The 26,288-nt window shown below is 41.5% G+C and overlaps 1 protein-coding gene across 1 annotated transcript in view; it reads right to left on the reverse strand.

Moving 5' to 3' along the window:
* PIBF1 (progesterone immunomodulatory binding factor 1) overlaps window positions 1-26,288 on the reverse strand; it is a 294,552-nt gene that overhangs the window by 48,810 nt on the left and 219,454 nt on the right. The window contains exon 15 of the mRNA XM_077483123.1: window positions 24,621-24,751. Within this exon, the coding sequence (XP_077339249.1) occupies window positions 24,621-24,751 (131 nt within the window). The remainder of the gene's footprint in view (window positions 1-24,620; window positions 24,752-26,288) is intronic.

Consider the following 26,288-nt stretch of genomic DNA (forward strand, 5'->3'; position numbering starts at 1 on the left):
ATAACCGTGAGTGCCCAGCAGTGCCCAAATAGTGCCACAACAGTGCCAGAACAGTGCCAGACCAGTGACAGACCAGTGCCATCTATCACCTGTGCCACATCTGTGCCACCTGTGCGACCTGTGCCACCTTTGCCACCTCTGTGCCACCTCTGTGCCACCTCTGTGCCACCTCTGTGCCAGCAGAGCCACCCCAGTGCCACCCCAGTGCATACCAGTGCATACCAGTGCCACTACAGTGCATACCAGTGCCATACCAGTGCCACACCAGTGCCACACCAGTGCCACCTGTGCCCATCAGTGCCACCTGTGCCCATCAGTGCCACCTGTGCCCATCAGTGCCACCTGTGCCCATCAGTGCCATCTGTGCCCATCAGTGCTCATCTGCGCCACTGCAGTGCCACATCAGTGCCGTCTGTGCCCACCAGTGCCGCCTGTGCCCACCAGTGCCGCCTGTGCCCACCAGTGCCGCCTGTGCCCACCAGTGCCATCTGTGTGCTAATCAGTGCCACCAGAGCCACACCAGTGTCACCAAAGTCACTATAGTGCCCATCAGTGCCACCTGTGCCCATCAGTGCCACCTGCGCCCATCAGTGCCACCTGCGCCCATCAGTGCCACCTGTGCCACTGCAGTGCCCCATCAGTGCCGCCTGTGTCCATCAGTGCCGCCTGTGTCCATCAGTGGCGCCTGTGTCCATCAGTGCCCACCTGTGCCCATCAGTGCCCACCTGGGTGTTAGCTTTCCAAAATGGGGTCACTTTGTGGGCGTTTCTATTGTCCTGGTGCTCCAGGGCCTTCATAAGTGTAATAGGTGGTTGAGGTATTAGATGTGTAATTTATGCTCCTAGAACGCCTGAAGTTGCTACTTCAATGTTGGACTTGTGTATGTGGCCAGGCTGTGTAAAAGTCTAACACATGTGGTATCACCGTACTCAGGAGGAGCAGCAGAATGTATTTTGGGGTTTCATTTGTGGAATGTATATGCCGTGTGAGAGAAATAGCCTGGTAAAATGACAATTTGGTGTGAAAAAAAATTAAAATAAAAAAAATCTTTATTTTGCAAAGAATTGTGGGAAAAAATTACAACTTCAAAAAACTAACCGTGCCACGTACTAAATACCTTGGAATGTCTACTTTCCAAAAAGGGGTCATTTGGGGGGTTTTTGTACATTACTGGCTTGTTAGGGTCTCCAGAAATGAGATAGACTGTCAGTACATCAGCTGTGATCAAATTGATACATTTTCAGTGATTGGCACCATAGCTTGTAGACCCTATAACTTTCACGCAGAATAAATAATATCCACTAATTTGGGTTATTTTTACTAAAGACATTTAGCAGTATACATTTTTGGCCAAATTTATGAAGAAAAATTACTTATTTGCAAAAAATTTTAATAGAAATGAAGAAAAATGCTTTTTTTTACAAAATTTTCGGTATTTTTTCATTAATAGCACAAAAAATAAAAAACGCAGAGGTGATCAAATACCACCAAAAGAAAGCTCTATTTGTGGGAAAAAAAGGACGAAAATTTCAGATGGGTACAGTGTTGCATGACCGAGTAATTGTCATTCAAATTGTGAGAGCACTGAAAGCTGAAAATTGGTCTGGTTATTAAGGGTGTTTAAGTGCCCAGTGGTCAAGTGGTTAAGTCAGCTATCGATGGTTCGAATCTTGACCGGTTCAGCAGGGACCAGATTCAATCCATCTATGGGCAGGTTGATAGTACCAAAGTTGATCCATTGATCAACTTGGGTACAACCAGCATGTCGGATTTTTAATATACGATTATAGCCAGCAACTCTAACTGCTAGCAGTAATCACTAAGTTCTCCCAGCAGCAACAGCTCCCCATGCTTTACCACCAGGAGAACACAAATAGCCCCACATGATGGCTTCCTCAGTGTTGATGGAAGAATGGAGTGCTTTTCTTTGCTGCAACCCATGTATAATCTATGGCCTGCTTAAATGCCTAGGCAGTCCATGCATTGAAAGAATAAAAAGAGACCCAATCCCCCCATCTACACATTTGATGTGGATGGGGGAATCACTCCTGCTTTGCCATCGTGTTCTGATGGCAGGGAGCCTTCCCCCCTATCAAAACAGACTGATCAGAGTTGCAGGCTATAGCTGACGAACGTTTGGGAAAAACCTGACAAAATTCGAATGGTAGATACATGGATCTACCTGTCCAAACATGGATTGAAAATTGTCTTTTCTCTACTGAACCAGCCAGATTTCAATCCATGTATGTCCGTCTTTAGTTGTTGAGAGGCCCATGGAGATAATTTTCCACACTACAGGAAGTCCCTGAATTACAAACGGGTTAGGGACTGTAGGTTTGTTCCTAAGTGGAATATGTTCGTAAGTCGTAACAGCATGCACAGAACGGCAGAGATGTAGTTTTCCGATGTTCTGTCGAAAGTGCCTGCCGTCGAAAGTGCTCACCGTCGAAAAGTGCCATCGAAAGTGCTTGCCTCCCGTTCGTAAGTAGGAGCCTTTCGCAAGTCGGATGTTCATAACTCGTGGACTGCCTGTACAGGTAATGCTCACATTTTCTTTTGAATCCATGAGAGTACGGACTAAGAGAAAATTAAAAGCTATATTTTACAGATAGTCAAGCAAACAAATCCAAAAACAAAAGAAACATCCGTTAAAAGCCTTTCAGTGGTAGGGCCAACACGTTCATTGTATTTCCAAACAATACAAAGTGTATGTACATTGAACTTTTCATTGTTACATTAAATAAAGTGTTAGAAAAATAGAGGCTAGGTCTTACAAGGGTAAGAAGTAGTGTTTTCTCAAGACCTCTATAGCTATACCGTCATCTGTTATTCTAGCCCAGTGTGCAGGCATTTTATCTTTACAACTGTACGTGTCAGGGAAGCATGCCATCTATATTGTTTCTTTATTAGAGCTATGATAACATGTCACCGTAATCCTCAACACACTGACAAAAGTGCTTGACTAAAGGGAAGTATTGTGCTCCTCCTTAACGCTGAGTAGAAAATCCCAATTAAAAAAAATATTTAGAGAGAAAATAGGCCGTCTATCACAAGGTATCTGTAACTAGGCATATATACAGTAAATAAATCATGTCTGCACAAAGTGTCCCACAAGTAAGGTGATAAATATTTTCTTTTCTTTTCACAGAACAGATCCCGCAGAGAGATTGTCTACACTGCAATGGCTGCAATGAATAATCAATTTATCACACTGTACACACGATTGCTATTGTAAATGAATGTTAACTTTTTCTGTTGGTATCTAAATGGGATTAAATGTTCAGCTCATTACTACAAACAAGTCTGCTAACATTTCAAAGTTCAAACAGTACAGTAAAACTGTACTCTCTTATTTTATAATGTCACAGGGATTTTGATTATGTGTCTCCTGCTTTTATCATTGGCGCTCGTTCACACCATTTCCAGTGATCTGCATTTTTCTGCACTGGACAAAGGCAGGTCACTGCAAGGGCACACAGAAAACCTTGGAGCTATGCCATTGGAATATCATGTAGGGTGTTCACTGCACATGGGCCGCCGAGAGGGTGGGGGGGGCACTGTGACACACACTGCACACATGGATGATTGTTCCTTGATCAGGATGATGATCGGTGCAGTGGGGGGACAATTGCAAGCACCGATCTCTCTACATGGCTTTTCAGACAGCCGATTCTGCTCCTCTCCCTCCCGCGGCTGTCAGCTGAAATGTCATACAAGGAGATCAGTGTTTGCAACTGTCCCTCTGCCAGACTGATCATCCCCCCAATGGCCGCTGTGTCCTCCTCCTCCAGCCCCATGTTCTCTGGCCCCTTGTCCTCCTCCTCCGCCCCTCGTTCCCCCGCAGCCAGCTACCTCCTCTCCTGGCAGTTGCAGGGGATGTGTCAGCGTGGAGAGTGGAGGAAGGGGCTGTAAAATGTCATTAACCGGCTCCTTTTCTGAACGCGCTCAATGTCCTGTAATAACTGAGCAGAGTAAGCTGTGTGTTATATCCTGCACACACGGTCAGAGATTCCGACGCCAAAATCTGTTGGATTTTTTCTGACGGATTTTGGCACAAAATTGTCTTGCATACACATGGTCGCACAAAGTTGATGGAAAATCCGATTGTTCAGAACGAGGTGACGTACAAGGGGATTATAAAGAGGCCATTAGCCATTAGCTTTCAGCTCGTAATTTATTCTGAGCATGTGTGGAACTTTGTGCGTCGTAATTGTCTACACACGATCAGAATTTAAATGATTGGATTTTGTTGTCGGAAAATTTTAGATCCATATCTCTAACTTTGTGTGTCAGAAATTCAGATGGAAAAAGTCAGACGGAGCCCACACACGATTGGAATTTCTAACAGTCCGATCGCATATTTTCCTTCGGAATGTCCGACCGTGTGTACAGGGCATAACTCTGCTTCAGTTTATGAATGAACAGGCGCCTCTATCTTCTGTCCATTCATCTTCAATGCTGAGAAAGGGACTGGGGAATCTGTGTCCTCAGCCTCTTTCACTGTCTCAAATGGGAGATGTCAGGGGTCTGTTTAGCCCCTGACATGTCACCTAGCCCCTCAACTGAAAAAATCCAATAAATATAAAAAAAAAAGAATTTTAAATGATAAAAAATAAAAATGGGTAAAAAAAACAAAAAACAAAAACTACTAACAACCCACCCTACCAACATCCCCCAACCCCCCCCCCCCCCCCCAAAAAAAAAGCATTGTGAAAACAAATGAAAGACATAGATGGATTGAATCTGGTCCCTACTGAACCGGTCGAGAACCATCTATAGCTGACTTAAGGTACCCTGTGCCCACAAATATGCCTACGCCATAAGCTTTTCTCATCTGTTCCCATTTTGTTATCATACTTCCCTAACCAGAGAGTCTATAAAAGTTCTTTGAGAGTCTCATTGACTAAAAACTTACTTGCTTCTTCTGCATCTCCATGTCAGTGGAGACAGTGCTGTAGAAACAAAGGCCAACAGCTTTGCTTTTTGTGTGTGTGTGTATTTACTTTATTAGATACACCAGTTCAATTGCTTGTTAACATAAATTGCTAATCAGCCAATTGCATGGCAGCAACTTAATGCATTTGCGCATTTAGATGTGGTGAAGACAACTTCCTGAAGTTCAAACCGAGCATCAGAGTGAGTAAGAAAGAAGGTTGAACTGAATTTGAACGTGGCATGGTTATTAGTGCCAGGTGGGCTGGTCTGAGTTTTTAAAAAACTGCTGATCTACTAGGAGAAAATATCCAGTGAGCAGCAATTGTGTGTACGAAAATGCTTTGTTGATGTCAGAGGAGAATGGGCAGACTGATTGGAGATGATAGAATCCACTGCTCTACTGACACTGTCCATAATAATAATAATAATGATAATAAATAATAAAAACAAAAAACTGCTGACACTGTCCACTGCCCCCCCATCACTGAAAAAAATTAGTACAAAAATGACATTGTAAAAAATAGTAAAAATAAAAAAAATTCTGACACTGTCCATTGTTCTACTGACACCATCCAGTGGACCCCAAAAAAACATTTTGGAAAAAAAAATCAATTGTAAAGAAATAATAAAAAACTACTGATACTGTCTTACTGACACCATCCTGCACATACTACCTACCGCCATACACGCCTCTCCTGCACAGAATACCAACCTCCATACAATGCATACTCCTCTCCAGCACTAACTACCAACCCCCATACACTCAGAACTCCTCTTTTGCACATACTACCCACCTACATACTCTCTGCAATCCTCTCCTGCACATAATACCCACATCCATACACTCCATACTCCTCTTCTGCACATACTACCCACCTCTATACACTCAACTCAGCACTCCTCTCCTGCACATACTACCCACCTCCATACACTCAACTCAGCACTCCTCTCCTGCACATACTACCCACCCCCATACGCTCCATACACCTCTTCTGCACATACTATCTAACACTATACACTCCACTCCTACACTTACTACCTACCTCCATACACTCCACACTCCTCTCCTACACATACTACTCACCGCTATAGACTCCACACTCCTCGCCACACATACTACCCACCTCCATACACTCCACACCCCTCTCCTGCACATACTACCCACTGCCTTACACTGTACATTCCCTATTTAACATCACCACATTCTGCGTTCTGTAAGTAATCTCAGAATCTATTAAACCACACTCCGTTAAGCCACGTCCAATTTTTCACGCAATTTAAGCCACACCCATATTTTGCCGCCCCATGTATTTGAACACAATGCATGTCAATGCAGTGCAACAAAAACTTTTTTTTTGAGCCTTCTATGGCACTGTGAATTTAAGAAGACTGCAAAATGCACATCAATGTATGAATATTAAAATGCATGGCAATGTATATGAATCCAACACAAAGGGGTTTATTTACTAAAGGGAAATATACTGTGCACTTGCTCCAGAACTTAGTACATGATGTACAGCCTCACTTTGCAAAGAATACTCATGCAAGTATAATAAAAAAAAACATAGCAATTTTGCTTGCACATGATTGGATGATAAGAATCAGCAGAGCTTCCCCTTATTTCAGAGCTTCTCCTCAGATCTGGAGCAACTGCACTTGCAGTATAAAGTATGTTTGCCTTTAGTAAATTAAAAATGCAATGCAATCTGTGCATAGAATTGAATGCAAATTTGCATTATGATTCTGCATTTTTACATGCAGTGTGGTCTGAAAGGACATTAACGCATATCCCCACCAGGTGAACACAGTGATTTTTGATAGTGGCTATAACAGCCACTAGCGAAAATCACATATAAAATGTGGCTGGCTGGTTAAACTCAAATTGATTGATCAAATTTGGTACATTCAGCCTGCCCATGCATGGTTTCAATCTTGGCCAGTTCCTGCTGAACCGGCTCTGAATCGAACCATCTATGACTGGCTTAAAGTGGTTGAAAACCCTCACATATACTCAGTGAAGTTAATTGCCTCAGGTAATACACAGAGATGAAACAAATCTCCCTACATAGGTTTAACCGATTTAGCTTTTTAGTCTTCCCTACAACCCTTCAAAATGATAAAACCCGTATGCATCTGTGAGTAGCCCAGAAAAGGAAGTGAAGAACTGCAGTTACAGCTCTGAGACACTGTGTGAGAGCTGATTGGAGGAAAGGGATACCCCCCTCCCCCCAGGAATGGAGGAACATGCAGAGCTGTAGTCTGAATAGACAAGCTCTCTGCTTATCTCCCTCCCTGACACACATTTTAGCTCATGTTAGCTCATGCGTTGGAAAACTTGTCAGAAGTGACTAATGCTGATAACAGAGGAACCAGAGAGAAACCACACTTACAGCTTTGGTGAGAGACAAGTAAACACTACAGATATATATGCTTAGTTCAAATTTCATGACTGGGGTTTACAACCACTTTAAGCCTGGGTTCACACTATTATGAACACAGACATTGCATGTGATGCACACTGCATTGCTGTGCAGATCACATGCAATGTCTGTGCGATGTGAATTCAGGCATACAGTTTGTATGGCTGAACTCGCATTGCATTCGCTCGAAAATGCTGTGGGAACCTTTTTTTCCCCACACTGGAATCATATTGCATGCGATCCGATTCACTCACTAAAATCGTATCGAATGCGATCAGATTCCCGTTATAATTTACAGTTCACACTGCGATCTGCAAATCGATCTGGGGGTGTCACTAACTTTATATTGACACCCGCAGCGGCGTGCAGAGGGCAGTGTGAACTGCCTGCAAGGGACATGCGATGCAGGTTTCTACACTTCCCACATAGAAATAGTGTGAACCGACATTAAGTGTTGTCAGCCCACACAGCAGTTTCAACAGTTTTGTTTGCAACAAGTTTTTTTTTTTTTTTGCATTTATCCAACAGACAACAAAATGTATCCAATGGTATATTTATTAATCTAAAAGTGACAAAAGAGCGTTCATTGTTAAGGTTAAAAAGAGGGTTTCTGCCATCATAAGACTTTAAGGCCTTGTTCACACATGATAGTTGCTGTACAGTTTTTTTTTGTGTTGCACTGCAAAGAAATGCACCCTACATCAAATTTGTGTGTATTATTATACATTGTAGTACATTCACTTTAAATGGGCCGTCTAACTTGTTTCAACTGCATATTTACAGCTATGAGGTTTTTAGATCATGAGATATTTATATTAGATACCTTATTATAATTTTATTTAAATATGATCACATTTTACATAGTAACTCTCTGATGACAGCAGTAAATGAATGCATATACATATCCACACAGAGTCACCAATATACATACAGTACATAACTAGAAAATCTAAATATTTTTTTTTTTTTGTTAGGGTAGCAAAGTTCCTGTTCCCTTTTCATTTAGGTCTTTTACACACTGCAGCTTGAAAAAGCTCAGTACAGCTTTTTTTTTTGAACTGAGCTAAAATACAGCACATTAATTGTAATGTACCTATGCATAAGGGCGTGTAAACAAGCGCCACGTATTCTTTAGTTAAAAAAAAAAAAAGTGAAAAATATGCATTTTTGGTCAGTAATTTACGCCTCATGCCAAAATGCTCATTAACATATTATGAACGCGAGAATAAATTTGCGCACATGCGTGTGGAATTGCGTGCACATACATACGGAAAACCCCCCAGCTAAAATATAGATGCTCAAACAGGAGTATCGTGTGCAAGAGGCCTCAAAGCAGGTTATACAGCAGTGCTTGTGCTGTGTAATTTGGCCCCCTAGATGACCTGAATACTGGCTGATCCTGCCTGGTTCTGCCCTCCCCTTTATAAACTGACCCACGGTTTATCATGGCTGCTGAACCCTGACACCGTGGCCAGTTTACGTGCCTCCATCATCCGCAGCTCTCCTCTTTTCTCTTCTTCCCCCTCCCTCCCTGCCTGTCAGCTCATGACAGTGCCACTCCTGCTGCTCTAAAACTATCATGCCATTCCCTCTGTTCACGTGAATTCTCGGCTTCTTCTCCTTCCCTCTGACGTCAGCGGGAGTTCTGGGGCCTGGCCGTTGGAGCTGTCAGCCCAGCAGAGGATTGAGCTGAGGAGTCACGTGAGTGTCGGGAGATGCTTTTAAAGAACGTACAAATCTGCATCTTTTATATAAAACACATATTGTGTGGTACATGTCCTTATTTAATAGAGGGGATGGCATGTTAGTACGATAGTGGATTTACAACCACTTTAAGCAATAGCCCATTTAAATAGAACAAATGTATTTAAAGTGGATGTAAACCTACGTTCACCATGTATCAACTAATGGCACAGTATCAATGCATACATACAGTATATGCAATTCCCCTGCATGTATCCCTTCCTTGAAAATGTCAACCCCTTTTGCAGTAGGAGCTCCGTCGGCTGTGAAGAATGTAATTGTGATTTGCCGGAACCTCTCCCCATCTGCCTGTCACAATAATAGGTGATTGCCGTGCCGGTTCCCGGAAGACATGCGGGCACCGAGCTAGCTGCTATGGGACTCCACAGCTGTCTGCCTATGCTTCTGTTTCACAATTCTTTCTCCTTCTCCCTCCCCAAACATTGCAGGGAGCCAAGTAGACGCAGCAAAGATACCAGAGTGCGCAGGAGAAGGAGAAAGAGGAGTGAGCTGCGGTGCCTCTCTCAATCCAGCGCTGTGCTGGGTGTCACCCGGTTGCGGCCCGCACCTCCCTAGCAATGCCACTGATGCACAGAATGCATTAAGGCAAAAAACCTTCTGGCTTTACCACTAACATTCTCGAGAGTTTGTATATGATAAAATAAGTGATAGCACAGCTCTGGGGGGAAAAAAAATATATACTTCAGTCTGTTTGTGTGAGTCCGGGTTGCTCTTTATCTTTCTTTTGATTGAAGTGGAATAAACACACTATATCTTGGGTGAGTTGAATATTTGCTGCTGCTGTTAGGCAATTAGGCACACATGTGCACTATTAATTTTCCCAAGAGGAACATAAGACAAAAGGGAGATTTTTCTGGGTACTGTTCAAGCACAATGAACATTTCTAGATGTTCCCCATAACAAAGCAAATCTTCAATGTTTGAGTTCAGGTTCACTTTAAATCTTGAAATATTCAGTTTATAAAAGTAAAAGTGTATATTGTGTACTTAAGAGAAATGTTTTTATAACAGCAAAAAGCAACCTTTACATACCCTTTGGGCTTCCCCAAGTGTCTTTCAGCCTCTCTATCCATTATTCGAATATTTATGTTTTCTTGCCAAAATTACGTTTCTGGGAAAAGCGCCAAAAATTCAGTGTCTGCTGCTGAGAACAATCTTTGATCAAAAAAGTGATACACATATTTCTGTACACAAAGAAGTGTATTTAGGAGACTCTAGAAGACGATGCTTCATTAGTGCATATTCAGTCAGACACTCCTAAGTAGGTAAGACAGATATATGTAACTAAAATACTGTAGTACCTAGCCAAAATGAGGATTTAATAAGACTGATGCATATACTATCTGGGCATATCTGCTTCCAGGTGTTGCATTTAAAATAATACTGAACAATAATGTGCTTTCAGCTTCAGGAAAACATACATTAGGTATGTCAGAGACTAAAAAAATTACTGCTGCTGAACTGGACAAATTTTGATCTGTCTATTGTCATCTTAAGTGACGCAGTGGATTAAAGTGGATGCAAACCCGATTCATGAAATTTGACCTATCTGTAGTGTTAACTTATTTCTCTCCAAAAGTCTCACGTGTTTCTGCTGTTTCGTTCCTCTGTTATCAGCATGATAACTTCTGACAAGTTCTCCGAGACAGGAGATAAAAGCAGATGAAAAAGTGTGTTGTGGGAGATTGCGATAAATATGTTAGCAGAGAGCTTGTCTTGTCACAGCACAGCTCTAAAAGTATCTTCCTTCTTCCGCCTATGTGGAGGGGGATGTGTGCCTTTCCTCCAAATCAGCTGTCTCCCAGTGTAAGCCAAAACTCCACTCCTACAGCAGAATGAATAAGTGAAAATTTTAGCCCGATGTTAGAATTCTAAAGAATATAGCAAGCTGAAGACAGCAGATGTACAGTTGTGCTCATACGTTTACATACCCTGGCAGAATTTATGATTTTTTGGCCATTTTTCAGAGACTATGAACGATAACACAAAAACATTTCTTTCTCTCATGTGTTTGTGTTCGTGTTTGGATGAAGCCATTTATTATCAATCAACTGTGTTTACTCTTTAAATCATAATCAAAACAGAAACTACTCAAATGCTACTGATCAAAAGTTTACATACCCTGGTGGTTTTGGCCTGATAACATGCACACAAGTTGACACAAAGGGGTTTGAATGGCAGTTAAAGGTAACCATCCTCACCTGTGATCTGTTTGCTTGTAATTAGTGTGTGTGTATAAAAGATCAATGAGTTTCTGGACTCCTTATAGACCCTTGCATCTTTCATCCAGTGCTGCACTGATGCTTCTGGATTCTGAGTCACGGGGAAAGCAAAAGAATTGTAAAAGGATCTGCGGGGAAAGGTTGTTGAACTGTATAAAACAGGAAAGGGATATAAAAGGATATCCAAGGAACTGAGAATGCCAATCATCAGTGTTCAAACTCTAATCAAGAAGTGGAAAATGCGGGGTTCTGTTGAAACCAAACCACGGTCAGGTAGACCAACTAAAATTTCAGACACAACTGCCAAGAAAATAGTTTGGGATGCAAAGAAAAACCCACAAATAACTTCAGGTGAAATACAGGACTCTCTGAAAACATGTGGTGTAGCTGTTTCAAGATCCACAATAAGGAGGCACTTGTAAAAAGATAGGCTGCATGGTCGAATCCCCTATTACTTTTATGTATAACACAAAACTTCTATATCCTATAGTGCAGTGATGGCGAACCTTGGCACCCCAGATGTTTTGGAATTTGTTGTTGATGTTTTGGATGATGCTCAACTACACTGCAGAGTGCCAGTGCATCATGGGAAATGTAGTTCCAAAACATCTGGGGTGCCAAGGTTCGCCATCACTGCTATAGTGCATGTGATATAATTTATATATATATATATATATATATATATATTATATTGGTAAAAACGAATAATTCTTTGAGATATAATCACATGCACTATAGGATATAGAAGTTTTGTGTTATACATAAAAGTAATGGGGGGCGCAATCCACAAACACAGTTTATATATATTTTCCCCATCCAGGTGAGGGGGCACTTGGGATTGCAGCGCACCAATATACAAAAAAAAGAGGTAGATATTTTTGAGCGCCGGTATTTAAATTTGTTTTGTATTGCATGGTCGAGTCGCCAGGGGAGGGCCACAAAGTATCTAGCTTACAATACGCCAAACAGTACAAAGACAAGCCTCAAATCTTCTGGCACAAAGTCATTTAGAGTGATGAGACCAAAATTTTGCTTTTTGGCCACAACCATAAACACTACATTTGGAGAGGAGTCAACAAGGCCTATGATGAAAGGTTCGCCATTCCTACTGTGAAACACTGAGGTAGATTGCTGATATTTTGGGGATCTATGGACTACAAAGCCACAGGAAATTTGGTCAAAATTGATGGCAAGATCAATGCAGTATGTTATCAAAATATACTGGAGGAACATTCGCATTCATCAGCCAGGAAGCTGCGCTTGGGACGTACTTTGACATTCCAACATGACAATGATCCAAAACACAAGGCCAAGTTGACCTGTCATTAGCTACAGCAGAATAAAGTGAAGGTTCTGGAGTGGCCATCTCAGCCTCCACATTGATATCATTGAGCAACTCTGGGGAGATCTCAAATGTACAGTTCATGCACAACAGCCCAAGAATTTACAGGAACTGGAGGCTTTTCGCCAAGAGGAATGGGCAGCTTTACCATCTGAGAAGATAAAGAGCCTCATCCACAAATACCACAAAAGACTTCAAGCTGTCATTGATGTTAAAGGGTGCAATGCACAGCATTAAGAACAGGGGTGTGTAAAATTTTGATCAGGGTCATTTGGGTAGTTTCTGTTGTGATTACGATTTAAAAAGGGTAAACACAGTTGTTTGATAATAAATGGCTTCAGCCAAACACTAAAACATGGGTGAAAGAATGGCCAAGAAATCAAATTCTGCCAGGGTATGTAAACTTATGAGCACAACTGTACATGTAAAACTTATGTAGCGAGATTTGTTTCATGCCTGTGTATCATCTGAGGCTATTCACTTCACTGGATATATGTGAGGGTTTACATCCACTTTAACATCAAATTTTGCATGAAAATTGACAGAAGTGCAAGTGAAACTTTAGCTCTGTTACAGCAGGCTTGTGAACATTCCATGAAAAATGTTTTTGAATGGCATAGGCTGTTTAAGGAGGGGCAGGAAGATGTTCACAATGTGGGCAGCCAAAAACGCAAAGGCTGGATGCAAATGGGGACAGAATGTGAACAACTCATGCTGGTGTGTTTTTTGATCACAAGCAGATAGTTCACTCATGCCGCGTACACACGATCGGAAGTCTCATCGGAAAAAGCTCTGATGGTTTTCCCAACAGAATTCCGCTCAAGCTGTCTTGCCTACACACGGTCACACCAAATTCCGATAGTTTAGAAAGTGGTGACGTACAACACGTATGATGGGACTAGAAAAAGGAAGTTCAATAGCCAGTAGCCAATTGATGCCGTCTTGTAGATGAATCTGAGCATGCGTGTTTTTTGCTGTGTCGGAATTGCATTCCCACACGATCGGAATTTCCGATAGAAAGTTTTTCCGGAAAAACTCGGACAGCTAAATTCCGATGGAGCATACACATGGTCTAATTTTCCGATGAAAAGCTCTCATCTGTCTTTTTCTGGCCGGAATTCTGATCGCGTGTACGCGGAATCAGAGTTCATAGAACATGGTACAATGGTCAACTAACATTGTTACTTGGAAATTCCGAAAAGGTGATGGGAATATATTCGCAGGAAAAAGACTGGACCTCTGGCCTGAAAAGTGGATTCTTCACCATGACAATGTTCCTGCACAAACAATTATTATTTTTTTTTTTTTACAGGTCATTCTGATAATTAGGTTGTTCAACCCTTTATATACAATATATATATATATATATATATATATATATACACACACACACACTGTATATACAGTATCTCACGAAAGTGAGTACACCCTCACAGTTTTGTAAATATTTTATATCTTTTCATGTGACAACAATTAAGAAATTCCACTTTGCTACAAGGCAAAGTAGTGATTGTACAGCTTGTATAACAGTGTCAATTTTCTGTCCTCTCAAAATAACTGAACACACAGCCATTAATGTCTAAACTGCAGGCAATTAAAGTGAGTACACCCCTAAGTGAAGATGTCCAAATTGGGCCCAAAGGGGTTGATTTACTAAAAGCAAATAGACGGTGCACTTTGCAAAGTTGCAGTTGCTCCAGAGCTTCATACATGAGCAGCAGCTCTGCTGACTTCCATCATCCAATCATGTGCAAGCAAAATGCTGTTTTAAAAATTTTCCTTGCACGTTACTGGGTACTCTTTGCAACATGAAGCCTTACCCTATTTACTAAGCTCTGGAGCAACTTGCAAAGTGCAGTCTTTTTGCCTTTAATAAATCAACCCCAAAGTGTCAATATTTTGTGTGGCCACCATTATTTTCCAGAACTGTCTTAATCCTCTTGGGCATGGAGTTCACCAGAGCTTCACAGGTTGTCACTGGACTCGTCTTCCACTCCTCCCTGACGAAATCCCAGAGCTGGTGGATGTTAGAGACCTTGCGCTCCCCCACCTTCCATTTGAGGATGCCCCACAGATGCTCAATAGGGTTTAGGTCTGGAGACGGTCAGTCCATCACCTTTACTCTCAGCTTCTTTAGCCAGGCAGTGGTCATCTTGGATGGGTGTTTGGTGTCGTTATCATGCTGGAATACTGCCCTGCGGACTAGTCTCCAAAGGGAGGGGGATCATGCTCTGCTTCAGTATGTCACAATACATGTTGGCATTCATGGTTCCCTGTGCCGGCAGCACTCATGTAGCCCCAGACCATGACACTCCCGCCACCATGCTCGACTGTAGGCAAGACACCCTTGTCTTTACACTCCTCACCTGGTTGTCACCACACACACTTGACACCATCTGAACCAAATAAGTTTATCATGGTCTCATCAGAACACAGGACATGGTTCCAGTAACCCATGTCCTTAGTCTGCTTGTCTTCAGCAAGCTGTTTGCGGGCTTTCTTTTGCATCATCTTTAGAAGAGGCCTCTTGGACGACAGCCATGCAGACCAATTTGATGCAGTGTGTGGCATATGATCCGAGCACTGACAGGCTGACCTCCTCCACCCCTTCGACCTTGGCAGCAATACTGGCAGAACCCATATGTTTATTTCCCAAAGACAACCTCTGGATATGACGCTGAGCACTTGCACTCAACTTCTTCGGACGACGATGGCGAGACCTGTTCTGAGTGGAACCTGTCCTGTTAAACCACTGTATGGTCTTGGCCACTGTGCTGCAGCTCAGTTTCAGGATATTGGCAATCTTCTTATAGCCTATGCCATCTTTATGTAGAGCAACAATTCTTTTTTTTTAGATCCTCAGAGAGTTCTTTGCCATGAGGTGCCATGTTGAACTTCCAGTGACCAGTATGAGAGAGTGAGAGCGATAAACACCAAATTTAACACAGCCGCTTCCCATTCACACGTGAGATCTTGTAACATTTTCACTTATGGGTGTACTCACTTTTGTTGCCAGTGGTTTAGACATTAACCACTTCAGCCTCGGACCAATAAATACCTTAAGGACCAGAGGTCTTTTTGCAATTTCGCACTGCGCTGCTTTAACTGGTAATTGCGCGGTCATGCAATATTGCACCCAAACGAAATTTGCGTCCTTTTCTTCCCACAAGTAGAGCTTTCTTTTGATGGTATTTGATTGCCTCTGCGATTTTTTTTTTTTGCGATATAAATGGAAAAAGAGCGAAAATTTTGAAAAAAAAAGATATTTTCTTCTTTTTGTTATAAGAAAAATCGAATAAACTAAATTTTAGTCATACATTGAGGGCAAAATTTATTCAGCCACATGTCTTTAGTAAAAAAAATGTCAATAAGCGAATATTTTTTGGTTTGCGCAAAAGTTATAGCGTCTACAAACTAGAGTACATTTTCTGGAATTTACACAGCTTTTAATTTATGACTGCCGATCTCATTTCTTGAGGTGCTAAAATGGCAGGGCAGTACAAATCCCCCCCAAATGACCCCATTTTGGAAAGTAGACACCCCAAGGAAATTGCTGATGGGTATGTTGAGCCCATTGAATATTTATTTTTTTTGTCCTAAGGGATTGAATAATGACAAAAAAAATTTTTTTTTACAAAAAGTTGTCACTAAATGATATATTGCTCACACATGCCATGGTTATATGTGGAATTGCACCCCAAAATACATTCTGCTGCTTCTCCCGAGTACGGGGATACCACATGTGTGGGACTTTTTGGGAGTCTAGTCGCGCACGGCACCCCGAAAACCAATCACCACCTTCAGGATTTCTAAGGGTGCAAATTTTTGATTTAACTCCTCACTACCTATCACAGTTTCGAAGGCCATAAAATGCCAAAATAGCACAAAACCCCCCCAAATGACCCCATTTTGGAAAGTAGACACCCCAAGCTATTTACTGAGAGGCATGTTGAGTCCATGGAATATTTTATATTTTGCCAAAAGTTGCGGGAATATTACAAACTTTTTTTTTTTTGCACAAAGTTGTCACTAAATGATATATTGCTCACACATGCTATGGGCAGAAGTCAAATTACACCCCAAAATAAATTCTGCTGCTTCTCCCGAGTACGGGGATACCACATGTGGGGGACTTTTTGGGAGCCTAGCCACGTACGGGACCCCGAAAACCAAGCACTGCCTTCCGGATTTGAATATAAAATGCTATAAAAAACAAACTAACCAGAGTCACCCGTAACACTTATACGGTGATCAGTGGTGAAAGGGTTAACTAGGGGCAATCAGGTGGTTCAAATTTTTATTAGGTAGTATATGGGGGTCCCTGGCGCTATATAAAAACCTGACGGGGAACCTAAATAACTAACTGGCTAACCAGCGTCACCAGTGACACTTATACTGTGATCGCTGGTGAAAGGGGGTGAAAGGGTTAACTAGCAGCAATCAGGGGGTTAAAACCATTATTGGGTAGTATATCGGGGTACCTAGCGCTATAAAAACCTGGCGGTGAACCTAAAAAAATAACTAGCTACCTAGCGACACTAGCGACACTGATGCAGCGTTCAGAAAAATTATCGCTTAGTGACACTGGCAAAAGGGGGTGAAAGGGTTAACTAGCGGAAATCAGGGGGTTAAAACCATTATTGGGTAGTATATCGGGGTACCTAGCGCTATAAAAACCTGGCGGTGAACCTAAAAAAATAACTAGCTACCTAGCGACTGTAGCGACACTAATGCAGCGATCAGAAAAACGATCGCTTAGTGACACTGGCAAAAGGGGGTGAAAGGGTTAACTAGCGGCAATCAGGGGGTTAAAAACATTATTGGGTAGTATATCGGGGTACCTAGCGATATAAAAACCTGGCGGTGAACCTAAAAAAATAACTAGCTACCTAGCGACACATGCAGCGATCAGAAAAATGATCGCTTAGTGACACTGGCAAAAGGGGGTGAAAGGGTTAACTAGCGGCAATCAGGGGGTTAAAAACATTATTGGGTAGTATATCGGGGTACCTAGCGCTATAAAAACCTGGCGGTGAACCTAAAAAAATAACTAGCTACCTAGCGACTGTAGCGACACTAATGCAGCGATCAGAAAAACGATCGCTTAGTGACACTGGCAAAAGGGGGTGAAAGGGTTAACTAGCGGCAATCAGGGGGTTAAAAACATTATTGGGTAGTATATCGGGGTACCTAGCGATATAAAAACCTGGCGGTGAACCTAAAAAAATAACTAGCTACCTAGCGACACTAGCGACACATGCAGCGATCAGAAAAATGATCGCTTAGTGACACTGGCAAAAGGGGGTGAAAGGGTTAACTCTAGGGGCAATCAGGGGGTTAAATCTTTATTGGGGGGTGATAGGGGTTTGTGTGCCTGTGTGTACCTACATGTCAGTGTAGTGTTGGTGCACACTTACTTTTACTGTTCTCCTCGTAGTCCGGTCAAAAAGACCGCCCCGAGGAGAATGACATCACTTCCTCCTTCCTGTGTAAACAATACACAGGGGAGGAAGCTTCTCATTGGCCAGGAGCGATCCAGAGGGGGTGGCCGAAAACCAACGGCCATCCCCTCATCACGGAGCGCTCCTGGACCGAATCGGACCGCCGTAACCAGCGGGAGGGGGTCCGATCGGACCCCCCACCCGCTGGAAGGCAATCACGTAGATGTACGTGATTATGCCTGCCTGTGCCATTGTGCTGACGTACAATGGCAATACGGCGGTCCTCAAGTGGTTAATGGCTGTGTGTTGAGTTATTTTGAGAGGACAGCAAATTTACACTGTTATACAAGCTGTACACTCACTACTTTACATTGTAGAAAAGTGCCATTTCTTCAGTGCTGTCACATGAAAAGATATAATAAAATATTTACAAAAAAGTGAGTGCTGTACTCACTTTTGTGAGATATATATATATATATATATATATATATATATTTATGCGCATACCCCACTTTTAAGTGCACAATGGGGTTTATTTACAAAAGCTGGAAAGAAAGTGCAAAATCAGGCTCACTGCTACATAGAAACCAATCAGCTTCTAACCCCAGCTTGTTTAATTAAGCTTTGGAAATAAAACCTGGAAGCCCATTGGTTTCTATGTAGCAGTGAGCCTGATTTTGCACTTTCCAGCTTTAGTAAATAAACCCCATTGTGTACTTAAAAATGGGGTATGCCTGTGTATATATATTGTGAGAAAGGGCTGTGGTCAGATGAGACCAAAATTGAGTTCTTTGGCATTAACTCAACTTGCCGTGTTTTGTGGAAGAAAGATGCAGATTATGACTCTAAGAACATACTTTAGGGCTGTTTCTCTGCTAAAGCTACATGCTGACTTTGCTGCATTGAGGGGACAATGGATGGGGCCATGTCTTGTAAAATCTTGGATGAGAACCTTCTCTCCTCAGCCAGAACACTAAAGATGGGTCTTCCAGCATGACAATGACCCAAAACATACCGCAAAGACAACAAAGGAGTGGCTCAAGAAGAAGCACATTAAGGTCATGGAGTGGCCTAGCCAGTCCTCTGACTTTAATCCTATAGAAAATTTATGGAGGGAGCTGAAATTTCTAGTTGCCAAGCGACAGCCAAGAAACTTTAAGGATTTAGTTAAGATCTGTAAAGAACAGCTGACCAAAATCCCTCCTGAGATGTGTACAAACCTGGTAACCAACTCCAAGAAACATCTTACCTCTGTGATTGGCAACACGGGTTTCTCCACCAAGTACTAAGTCATGTCTTGCTTGGGGATCAAATATAAATTTTACTCATCGAATTGCAACTCAATTTATAACATTTGTATCATGTGTTTTTTTCCGGATGTTTGGTTTATATTGTCTCTATCATTTAAAATACACCTATGATAAAAATGATAGACCCTTCATTTCTTTGTAAGTGGGTAAACTTACAAACTCTGCAGGGGATCAAATACTTACTTTCCCCACCTTTTTTGCATTGTGGTTGATTTGTGTATACTTTATGTGCGTTGGAATGCCTTTAAAATGAAAATCAGCATACTGAAGTGCACATATAACTGTGCGTTAAAGTGCAACACATGTGAATTCAGTCTTTAAGGGCCTAAATTATGATGTACAAGGAAGTCTATTCATGAAAATATTTTGTTGCTATGCACCTTTGGCTCCAATGTAGATTTTATTATGAAGATTATTGGGCAAGAAAATCAAGAATCTTTTTTGTTTTGTTTTTTGTTAAACAATATGATGAATGGTGAAGAACAATGACATGCCTGCCAAATGCAGCCAGGAGGAATAACCATAAAGTTAAATAAACAGAACACAATATTGGCAACAAAGCTCTTATTAACTGTGGATAAGACACACATTAATGAACTATAAGATGAGAACTAATCCCATTACTCTGTTAGTGCTGGATAAGCACCTGTAAGTACAGACAGCTGGAACTGTACTGAAGTAGAAGACCTGAGCACACAGCCAAAGACAAATCACAGCAGCCATTAAACTGATTTTTAAACGATCACCTTGTTAATCAACCCATTCAGTTTAAAATATAAATGAAAAGCAAAAAATGTTTGTATAGCAATAAAAAAAACATAATAAATACCTTTTTGTTCTCTTTTACAAGTGATCACATTCCCCCTATTCTCAGCTGCATAAGAGCTGGGGGAAGGAGAAGCAGCAGTACACTGAACTTCCCAGTGAATGGCTGTGCAGCAGAGGTGTGTCAGGGCAAGTTTGATCATTGGAGGAGAGTACACCGAGTTCCCTGCACAACTAGAGAGCTGACCACATTGTGCTCTTCTGAGTGTGGTCAGTTTTTTTTGTTTTTTTTGTTTTTAGAAAAGCAGAGAGACTGGAAGGATCACCAGAGACTTCACATAAAGGAAGCAATACAAAGAGAACAGGATACTTTTTCATACAAGTACATGCTACAGCAGGAACATATCATGAATATGAAATGCTGGGGTAACACACGCTTTAAAGGAGAAGTCCAGCCTGAGCTAGTTTGGCTGGGCTTCTCTTATGGGTCACAGGAGTGCAATTTCTTTTGCACTCCTGAGACCCATTTTAAGCAGAGAGCAGTCTGAAGTCCGCTCTCTGCTGACGTCACAGGAATCAGTCCAAGCACCGCTCCATCGCAACAATAAAGTTAGATCCGCCAGGTGCCTGGACTGATGCCCATCTCAGTCTCTCAGCGAGCTGCTGAGAGCCTGAGATGGCCGCTCCCCGCCCCTCCACAGCTCAGCACTCAAGTGAGCGTGGGGGCGGGGGGCAGAGCAGAGAGCTGCTGACTGACAGACAGCAGCTTTCTGCTCAGGGAGCTGAGAGAACAAACTGCAATGTTCGATTGCTTGGTTCTCAGTGCAGAGGCACCAGGGGACATATGCAGCATCAGTCCAATGCTGCATCCACCTAGCTAAGTATGGTAGGTAGATAGAAAAACAAAACAAAAAAACAATACTTCTCTTTTAAGAGAGCAGAACAAATGGTCACGTAACTACAGCTAGTCATATCTTTATGAATGTAAAATGCTATTGAAGCACACTACACTCTCTTATAGGACTCTCCACGTCTAGAAGTTAGAAACACTAAGTCAAATGCTGCCTATGAGACAATTAGGAGGCTTCAAGTGCATTTTATATGGATAGGTTAGAAACTATTACTGACCATCTTTTGAAATTGCTAGTTGCTTGGCTTTCACAGCTTCAATAATTTCTGAGTTATTTGATAATTATGCAGAAGGGTGAGTTGGAGTGAAGTCAGATCTCCTGATCTTCCAGGTCAGTAATTTGGAAAGTACTAAAAAAGCGATCTTTTGTACAGACTTTACAAATCAATTACTAGTAGACTGGGCTTTGAGAGCGTTAGGCGAGCCATAGAGGAATTCAGCAGGGACTGGCCGAGATTCGATCCATGTACGGGCAGGCTGATTGTTCCCAAGTCGATCCATCGACTTGGGTACGAGCAGCATATCGTATTTCTAGCATGAGATTATTGCCAGTGGCTATAGCTGCTAGCAATAATCACTGTGTTCTCTCGGCAGGGATAGCTGCCTGCATCCCCCCCCCCCCCCCTGCCGGGAGAACCCAAAAACCCGGGGAGGAGGAGAAATCAAGTGACTTTCATCCCTGCAACATGTAGCTGCAGAAAATAAACTCTCATCAGCTATGGTCTGCCTTAGGTGTCACTAGCACTGAAAGCTACGCCTAAAGCAAACCTATACTTTGGTCGTTGGTAATTCTAGGTATGAGACTTTCTCACCTTCTCTCATGATGCAGTGTTGTTTATTTCAGAGGTTAATTGCTGCCATGTGGGAGCATGGAGAAGTTCCTCAGCCCTGTGTAAGTTGCAACCAGACAAAACAGAGTGGCTACAACAGGTTATTTTATTTTTGTTTTTACTTTGCTCCAATGGACAAACAGGATGGAAGGGGGTGGGCAGTAGGGGTTCTATAAGTAAGCCTGTTAGTTTGCCCATCTTTTGAAAAATGCCGGTTCACTTTAAGCAACAAGGGAACTAGTTAAAGATAAAAAAAAAACACATCATTAATAATAAAAATACTTGTGCCTATCAAACTTAGGCCTCATGCACACGAGTCGCCGGTGCAAACTCTGCTGAACGCATGTTTTTAAAAGCTGAAACCGGCGTTTAGAAACGTCTGTTTTGCCGCGTATGCATGCCGCGTTTTACCACATTTGCATCTAGAAGCGTTTATAAGATAACCTTATAAGACCTTCCCCAAGCTCAAAAAAACAGTATTATTTATCAATTTCAGTCATTTTGTGAGACCAGAGTGAGTAGCAGCAGCTGTGAGTAGCAGTGTACTTGTATTTAGCATGTCACTTGCCACAAGTTGGAGATTGTCCACTTGGCACGTCACCTGCCACAAGTTGTGGATTATCATTTGCCATGTCACCTGTCACAAGTTGTGGATTTTCCTCTTGCCACATAACCTGCCACAAGTTGTGGATTGTCCACTTACCACGTCACCTGCCACAAGCTGTGGATTGTCCATTTGCCACGTCACCTGCCACAAATTTGCTTTATTCAAATCTAACAACATATGGGTCAAATTCCAATTATATTTCAGATAACAGCAATGCTAGTGGTGTATTGGATTGGATCAAGGGCCCATTAGGGTATATAAATTGTCTATGAATCATTGCAAGCAATTACAATTGTTTAAAATATATTTTTTTAATGGTTTTTCATCGTTTGCCACAATTTTCGTGATTTTTAATGTAAAAAAAATAGGAGACCTTAAAAAAGCTTTTAAACGAAAATGCGGCTAAACGCGGTATTGGCATTTTGCCATGCTTAGCCGTGTTTGGCATCTGAAACGTGGAAAACTTTTGCATCTGAACCCATTTTTTTGCTTCTGGAAAAACGACGTTAAAACGCAACTGCCTAAAAATGCCAAAAAACGAGACTGTGTACATGGACACATAGGATAACATTGAATGAGTTCAGAGGCAGTTGAAAAAAAGTGTCCAACTGCCTCTGAACGCGCGTTTAACAGCATCTCGTGTGCGTGGGGCCTTAACCTCACCTCAACCTAACCTAAACGAATACGATAACATGTACGTTAATGAGCGTGATGCTTTAACATGCGCCTTGAGCATGCTTTAATCATCACTCCTCAAAAATATGTTATACCATTAAATGGTTTAAAAAAAAAAAAAAAGCCACAGTTCACAGCATAATGAGATCAGGACATGTAGAGAATTATGGACTGGGGTCTATGAATTAATAAAAATACAATGAAAAACCAAGTGTTTCTGGCAAGGTCCCAGTCTAGTATCTCAATTTTGATGACAGTCTACAGAGAGATGGATGCTATTTTAGTTAGTAGGTGTATAGTAAGTGGTGACAGCAGGAGCATTGTGCTTCTAAGCACTGAAAGGTACACTGTATTTCTAAACAGTAGCACATTAGGAATGAGCAAAAAAAAACAAAACAGCAGTGACAGTGATACTATAATGCTATGCAATGGATGGAAAATGTGTACAGGAAGACAGACAGCAATGAAGGTGAGTGTTGACAAAGTTAATTTCCCTGCTGGAGGTCATGTTTATGTTAGCACTTCTTTCAATGTACTATCAGCTGCCCAGCAGCACAAAGTCCTTCTCACTGCTCTTGCTCCCCAATTTCTATATGTGTACATCCATTGCCAAAAAGTACAATGTCAATATTGTCAGTTCCATGCCTGCATACTGCACAATGACCTTGTACCAATCCAATGCTTTCCCATTTAACTTTCATTCTATCTCTGCTGCACCAGCTTTCTTTCACCCCGATTGTCTCCTCTTTGTGGTTTTAGGAATAAAATATGGTGTGCCATAATATTGAACATGTACCAACACCTTAAACTCAAAGGCCAGAATAGGGCACTACTTCCATATTTTAGCAGACTACAGGTAGATGGTGTGCCACTGTATGTCATGCCTTATTAGACATGCAAGAGCTACTGCGGAGGAATGGACAGAAGTAAGATAGGCCGCTGAGGGTGGAAGAGGGGCATACAAGTTGGACAAGGAAACCGGCTGCAGTAGATGCATGCATATGTACCACAATTGTTACTAAATACTGTAAAAATAATACAAAAAGGTAAAAAAATAAAATAAAAATATTAAAACAAAACAAGATTTGGACTTTATCCCATAATCAGAAAGGAGGAATCTTCACTAGATGCACATATGAAATTAAACAAACTTGTGTGCTTCTGTACCCTAGATTACCCACTTTTCACTGATCAGTTTTTCCAAAGCAGCATTGCCACAACACCCCATTCTATTTTGCATTATGGGGTACTTTTTTCTTTGTTAAAACTCTACATATGTACAAATCAGAAGAAATCACTATAATTTTGTATTAACTCATTTATATTTTAAAGCCTTTGTATTTTCCTTAAATTTATAATATGTGACATCAATAGCAATAAATAAAACGAATACCGCTTACCTGACATCTTTTTCCAGCTTTGAGAGTTGGTCCTTCAACGTGTCTATTTGTGTATCCCTTTGGCGCACAGACTCAATAAGGTACTGATATGGCTGGTGAACATGACCCAATAAGGAGTTGGTTCTGTCCAGCTATGAAAATAGAAGTAATGAAAAAAAATAAATTAAAATAGTCGAAACATGAAAAGACATTTAAAAGAAAAAAATCTGTACATGGGCTTTACCTGTTTATTGTGCATCCCATTAGAAAAACCAGGATACATTTTATAATGAACCTATTTATGAAAGTTTAACAATGTAATATTGTTTATTTATCAGTCTAGTTTGGCATCCAGTTGAGCGGTCCTTATAGGCCTCATGCACACGGGACATTTTAAATGCTGCTTTTAGGGCGTCTGGCATTTTTTTCTTCGTCTAAATGCTCATGCATGTTAGTTTATGTCCATCCACATAGAGGCGTTTAGAGGCAGAAAAAAAAAAAAACTGCCAGCATGTCCAGGAGCAGCAGCGTTTTGGCAGAAAAATGTTTGAAGCATCTAAATGCATGAAAATGCGCTTAACAGTACTTGAATGCTAGTCTCGTTTAGCACTTGAGTGTTAACTAATTTCAATGGGCAGAATTAATATTCTAGACAATGAATGAACCCCCAAGCACTTGATGTTTACAAATGTCAAGTGTCTTTTCTACCAAAACATTGCAGCCAGGAGGAAAGGCATCTACAAGAGATGGCCAAACGTCCAGTGTGCATGAGGCCATAAAAACAACAGCACAACCCAGATGATTCTGACGCAATCATTCATGTACAGACTAAGCCTACATTGGGAAGCAATCATCGAAGCAGAGGAATGCTAATGGCTGAGATGTCAATTGGAAATTTAATTTGGTTAATAGAGAAGTGATACATGAATGTTGGGTGTAACACTCTATGGGTATCTCACCTGGTCTGTACTTTCAGGATATTAAGTATACTAGGGTTCTCACCATTACTGAAGGGATGGAACCCTGAAACCCTCCTAGAACGCCAGCTTTAGAATACAGCTGTCACTTTTCATGTCAATCCATAATTTAATGCTATTCTATTTTAGAGAAACACAGGTTATCAAATAATAGCAGATGTCTAATATTATACACAAAAAATACACCACAACTTTGCCATTTTGGGTGAAACTAAATGACAAAGTACATATGCTGGCCCTAATCATAGTTCCAATTGACAGATCTGTTGAGGGCATCCTTTTTCCAAGATCAATATTTTGTTTGACTATAGGTTGCAAGTGGTAGCCCGGTTTTCTGAATTTCTACTTATCCAAAAGGAGAAATCAGAGGGAAAAAAATGTACTATTGTGTCCAGCTTTAAACTAAAAATGGTTGTAATAGATGGCTGGGTGGTGATGGAAGGATGCAGTCCAGAAACCCAATCTAAGAAAGGTTCCTTCAGAATTAACAAGGTAAGAAGGCTTTATCAGGTTGACATACATCCAATACATGAATCTTTTCTGAAGAATTGTGTATTCCTTGAATCACGTTTTCTTTATTATATGGTGCATGACAGAAAGGCTGACATATTTTTAAAATACTGCAAATAGGGTGGTGTCTAAACCAGGGATCCTCAAACTACGGCCCTCCAGCTGTTGCGAAACGACATATCCCATGAGGCATTGTAAAACT

This window comes from Lithobates pipiens, unplaced genomic scaffold, assembly GCF_037356315.1.
Source record: "Lithobates pipiens isolate NorthernLeopardFrog02 unplaced genomic scaffold, aLitPip1_a1.2 Scaffold_16, whole genome shotgun sequence".
Taxonomy (NCBI): domain Eukaryota; kingdom Metazoa; phylum Chordata; class Amphibia; order Anura; family Ranidae; genus Lithobates; species Lithobates pipiens.